Source organism: Elephantulus edwardii, unplaced genomic scaffold (assembly GCF_000299155.1).
Source record: "Elephantulus edwardii isolate Elephantulus edwardi_28Jun2011 unplaced genomic scaffold, EleEdw1.0 scaffold00444, whole genome shotgun sequence".
Taxonomy (NCBI): Eukaryota; Metazoa; Chordata; class Mammalia; order Macroscelidea; family Macroscelididae; genus Elephantulus; species Elephantulus edwardii.
In genome coordinates, this window is record NW_006400194.1 from 776,713 (window position 1) to 781,983 (window position 5,271).

Sequence of the window (5,271 nt, forward strand, 5' to 3'; positions counted from 1 at the left end):
GGTCCCCTCCACCATGCAGCCCTCGCTCTAGTCTCCTGTGATGACAGAAATACCCAGTTACATCTCTCTTTTAAACGGTTCTCTCCCTCCTCTGAGAAAACGGACACATTTCTTTAAACTCACGCCCTACCCAGATTGACCAAGACAGATGTAAGACCGGACCCATCACAAAAGAAGAAATCTAATAAGTCATAAAAAGACTTCCCCACAATAAATTCCTGGGTCATGTGACCTCACAGCTGAATTCTAAAGCCCAAAACCAAAAAGATCCTAAGATTCAATACGCCCATCATTACTCTGCCTTTTCCCCTAGATCCTTCCCATTTACTTCCCTCCCCTCCCTTCACCCACCAAACTGTGCAACTCTGTGGTTTTGCCCCTACCTTTCCTTACCCCTCATCTCCCATGCCTCCCCACCCTTGAGTTCTCATACATGTTTACCTGTTAACCTATGTTTACAATAACGGTCTTATGTAGTACTTGTCCTTATGAAACTGAATTGGTTCACTCAGCATAATGCTCTCCAGCCTCTCCCAAGTTACATAGTAATTTTCCAAATCATTACTCCTAAGTGTTGCATAGCATTCCATTGTGTAGAATAGTGTGAGACATAATATATACAAACTTTGTAAGCAAACCAATTTTTAAAAAAATATTTGTATCATAGGAATTAAAGACAGAAATAAAAATATATTAATAAATAAATGCAAAGACATTCGACATTTGCTATGAGCAGCTGAACAGCAATTTTAGAAATGAACAAAATAAGTAAATATATAGGGGGGAAAGTAAGAGACAATATAGGTCTAAACTTAGAAATCCTATCCTATGGTACAAGTAGACTGGCAAAAAGTCAGAAATACAAACCAGAAGAGAACAAAACTAATAAATGGAATCTCCTGAAAAATTAAGTCCTTGTACGTATCAAGCATTTCTTTTCCAGTAAGGTGAAAAGAAAATCCACTGACTGGGAAAAAAATACATTTGGCAATGCCAATCCAGACAAGGATCTCATAACAAAAGTTTACCAAACTACAGAGTCTCCACAAGGAAAAGACTGATAATCCAATTACAAAAAGGGCAAAAGACCTGGAAAGCCTTTTCACAAAAGAACATATTTGAATGGTCATGAAGGAATGTTCAAAATCACTGGCAATTAGAGAGACACAAATCAAAACCACAATGAGATACCATCTCACCCCAGTAGCAGGGTCAAAATTTAACAATACAGCAAGCAATAAATGTCAGCAAAGATATGGAGAAATTAGAACTCTCATACAGTGTGGTAAAGGCCAGATTGGAAGAGAAAAATTAATAACAAACATTGTTTAACAATTGGTATATGGAATGCTTGTAGTGTGAATGTCAGAAAACCGGAAATTGTTAAAAATGAAATGGAATAGAATAGAATAGAGACATGCTGAAACTGAGGAGGACTTGAAGCAATTACTGCAGAAGGTCAAGGACTGAAGCATTCAATATGCATTGAAGCTCAGTATCAAGAAAACAAAGATTCTCACTGCTGGGCCAATTGGCAGCATCGTGATAGATGGTGAAGAGATTGAGGATTGTTAACAGTTTCCATTTGCTTGGTTCCACAATCAACACACTTGGTACCAGCAGCCAGGAAATCAACGGCAAATTGCATTGGGAAAGTCTGCTGTCAGGGACCTCTCCAGAGAACTCAAGATAATTGTGTCAGTTCGGAGACTAAGATGAGCCTGATCCAGGCCATGGTCTTCTCAATTACTTGATATGTGTCAGAAAGCTGGACAATGACAAGGGATAGAAGGAGAAATGATGCCTTTGAGTTGTGGTACTGGGGGAGAATACTGAATACACCACTGACTGCTAAGAGAACAAACAGGTTCATCCTGGAGAGGGTTAAATCAGGATTCTAAAGCTCTGTCTGACATGCTTTGTACATGTTGCGAGGAGGGATCACAGCACAGGAGAGGAAGACCCTTGATGAGATGGATAGATTCATTAACTGGGGTAAAGGGGGTAAGTGTGTCAGAGACAATAAGATTGGCACAGGATAGAGCATGGTTTGGGGCTGTTGGAGACAGAGTCACTACAAGTTGCAGGGGACTCGACAGCACATAACAACAATAACAATAACAGGCATTAGTGTGATGTGATGGACCAGCTATGGCACTTTGAATGAGATAAGCATATGATATACTATGCAGGAAATAAAACGCAAAAGAATGGTGTTATATTCATAGTCAGAAAGTCAATTTCAAGTTCTATCCTGAAATAAAAGGTTGTGAGTGATAGGATAATATCAACACACATACAAGGAAGACTGGTTAACACAAATTTTAAAGTATATGCTCCTATATCTAGTTCTAAAGAGAAAAAAATTGATAATTTTTACCAAATTTTGCAGTCTAAAACTGACCAAACATGCAATGAGGATGAGTTCATAATTGGTGACTGGAAACAGTGAAGAAGGAACAGTAGTTGGAAAATATGGACTTGGTGATAGAACCGAAGCCAGAAATAGAATAAGTGAATTTTGTATTTACAATGATTTATTCATTGAAAATACACTTTATAAAAGACACAAAAGATTAATTTTGCAAGTAGATTTTACCCAATGGGCTGTATTGGAAACAGATTGATTACATGGGAGAAGCTCAGCACTCAAAACTAGACCAAGTGCAGACTGTGGATCAGATTATCAATTACTTGTATACAAGTTCAAATTGTGGCCAAAGAAAATTAAAATAAGTCCACAGGAACCACGATATGATCTTGAATAAATTCCATCAGAATTTCATGATCATTTTAAGAATAGGTTTGAAGCATTGAACACCAATGATAGTAGACCAGATGAGTTGTGGGATGATATCATGGATATAATCCATGAAGAAAGCAAAAAATCATTACAAAAACAGAGGAGAAAGAATAAATCAAAATGGATGTCAGAAGAGACTCTAAATATTGCACTGGAATGCTGGTCAAGAAGCCAAATATAAAGGAAAAGATGTCGAGGTGAAAGAGCTGAGCAGATGAGACAAAGGAAAGTATTATAATGGAATGTGCAGAGAGCTGGAATTGGAGAAAAAAAAGGGAAGAACTTGCTCTGCATTTCTCAAGCTGAAAGAACTAAAAAACAAATTAAAGCCTCATGTAGCAATGTCAAAAAATGCTACAGGAAATATATTGAATGATCCAGAAAGCATCAAAAGAAGATGGAAGGAATACACAGAGTCATTATACCAGAAAGAATTGATTGACACTGAAAAACTTCAGGAAGTACCATGGTATTTCAGGAAGTCAATGGTAATGAAAGAGAAAGTGAAAGCTGCATTGAAGACATTGGCAAAAAATAAGGTCCCAGGAATAGATGGGATATCAATTGACTTGTTTCAATTAACAGATACAGTCTTGAATGCACTCTACAGTCTATGCCAGGAAATTTGAAGGACAGCTGCCTGGCCAATGGATTGGAAGAAGTTCATATTTGTTCCTATTTCCAAGAAGGGTGATCCACCTGAATGTAGAAATTATCAAACAATATCATTGATATCACATGCAAGCAAAATACTGCTAAAGAACATTAAAAAATGGCTGGAACAGTATGTAGATACAGAACTGTGAATTAGAAGAGGCTGTGGCACCAGGAATATCATTGCTGATGTCAGACAGATCCTGGCTGAAAGTAAGGAATACCAGAAGAATGTCCATTTGTGCTTTATTGACTATGCAAATGTGTTTGACTGTGTGGATCATGGCAAGTTGTAACTGACATTGAGAAGAATGGGAATCCCAGAGCACTTGTTTGTGCTCATGAGACTGTTGTGAGAATGGAGTAGGAGAGCACTGCATGGTTTGGAATTGGGAAGGGAGTGTGACAGGGCTGTATTCTATCTCCATACCTATTCAATCTATATGCTGAGCAAATTTTCTGAGGAGCTGGGCTCGAGGAAGAGGAATGTGGCATCAGGAATGGAGGATGAGTCATCAATAACCTGCATTGTGCCAATGACACAACCTTGCTTGTCAAAAGTGAGGAATACATTAAGCACTTGTTGCAGAAGATCAAAGAATGAAGCCTTCAGTATTGATTGTGTCTCAATATCAAGAAAACAAAGATTCTTAAGTCTTGACCAATAGACAGTGTCATGATGAATGGAGAGGAGATTAAAACTGTCAAGTTTAAAGATTAAATCGTACTTGGATCCACAATTGCCTTTGAACATGCAGTCAGGATATAAGGAGATGCATTGCCATGGAGAAAATCTGCAGTAAGGACCTTTCCAAATTATTGAGGACAGTTTGAGAACTGAGGTGCTTCTGATTCAGGTCTGAGACCAGGACAATGAATAAAGATGGCAGAAAAAGAGTTGATGCCTTTGAACTATGGTGTTGGAGAAGATTAATGAACATCCCATGGACATTCAAGAGAACGAACAGATACGTCTTGGAGAGTGTGCAGCTGGAGTGCTCTTTGGAGGCAAGGATGATGAGACCTCGTCTCACATACTTTGGACATATTGCTAAGAGGTGCTATTCCTTGGAGAAGTACATGATGCTGGGTAGTGAAGAGGGTTGGTGAAAGAGAAGAAGACCCTCAATCAGACGGATTGATATGGTGACTACTACAATGGGCTCTTGTGTGTCAGAAAGTGTGATGACAATGATACCTAATTATATATCCCTTTTAAACAGTTCTCTCCCTCATCTATTTCAATGCAGTATACATAATTTATCCCATCTTTCTCAGTCTTCCCCCAGCCTCAATGTCAGCCCCATTTTACAACAGTGGCACTATGCAGTAGTTGTCCTTTTGTGACTGAGATATTTCACTCATGATTAGGTATTATTGTCATGACAGGAGTCCAAAAGGAAGGCTGCATAGTGGAGTGGACTGGGGAGAGGGATTGTATAACAATGAAGGAAGAGAAAACTTGGGATGGGGGGGCAGGGAGAAAAGTGCAACAACGAATGAATGGAAATCCAAAGTCTCTATAAATTTTCATTAAAATAAATAGGTTCGCTCTCTCGGATCCTCGCTTCCAACATGACGAAGAAAAGGAGAAACAACGGTCGTGCCAAAAAGGGCGGCGGCCACGTGCAGCCTATTCGCTGCACGAACTGCGCCCGGTGCGTGCCCAAAGACAAGGCAATTAAGAAGTTCGTAATCCGAAATATAGTAGAGGCAGCTGCTGTCAGGGACATTTCCGAAGCGAGTGTTTTCGACGCCTATGTGCTTCCAAAGCTCTATGTGAAACTGCACTACTGTGTGAGTTGTGCCATTCA

The 5,271-nt window shown here is 39.2% G+C and overlaps 1 protein-coding gene across 1 annotated transcript in view; it reads left to right on the top strand.

Moving 5' to 3' along the window:
* Positions 1-5,032: 5,032 nt before the first annotated feature.
* The window catches only part of LOC102863782 (40S ribosomal protein S26-like), an 11,035-nt gene continuing 10,796 nt past the window's right edge, over positions 5,033-5,271 (top strand). Inside the window, exon 1 of the mRNA XM_006902741.1 lies at positions 5,033-5,258. Coding sequence (XP_006902803.1) covers positions 5,033-5,258 — 226 coding nt within the window. The remainder of the gene's footprint in view (positions 5,259-5,271) is intronic.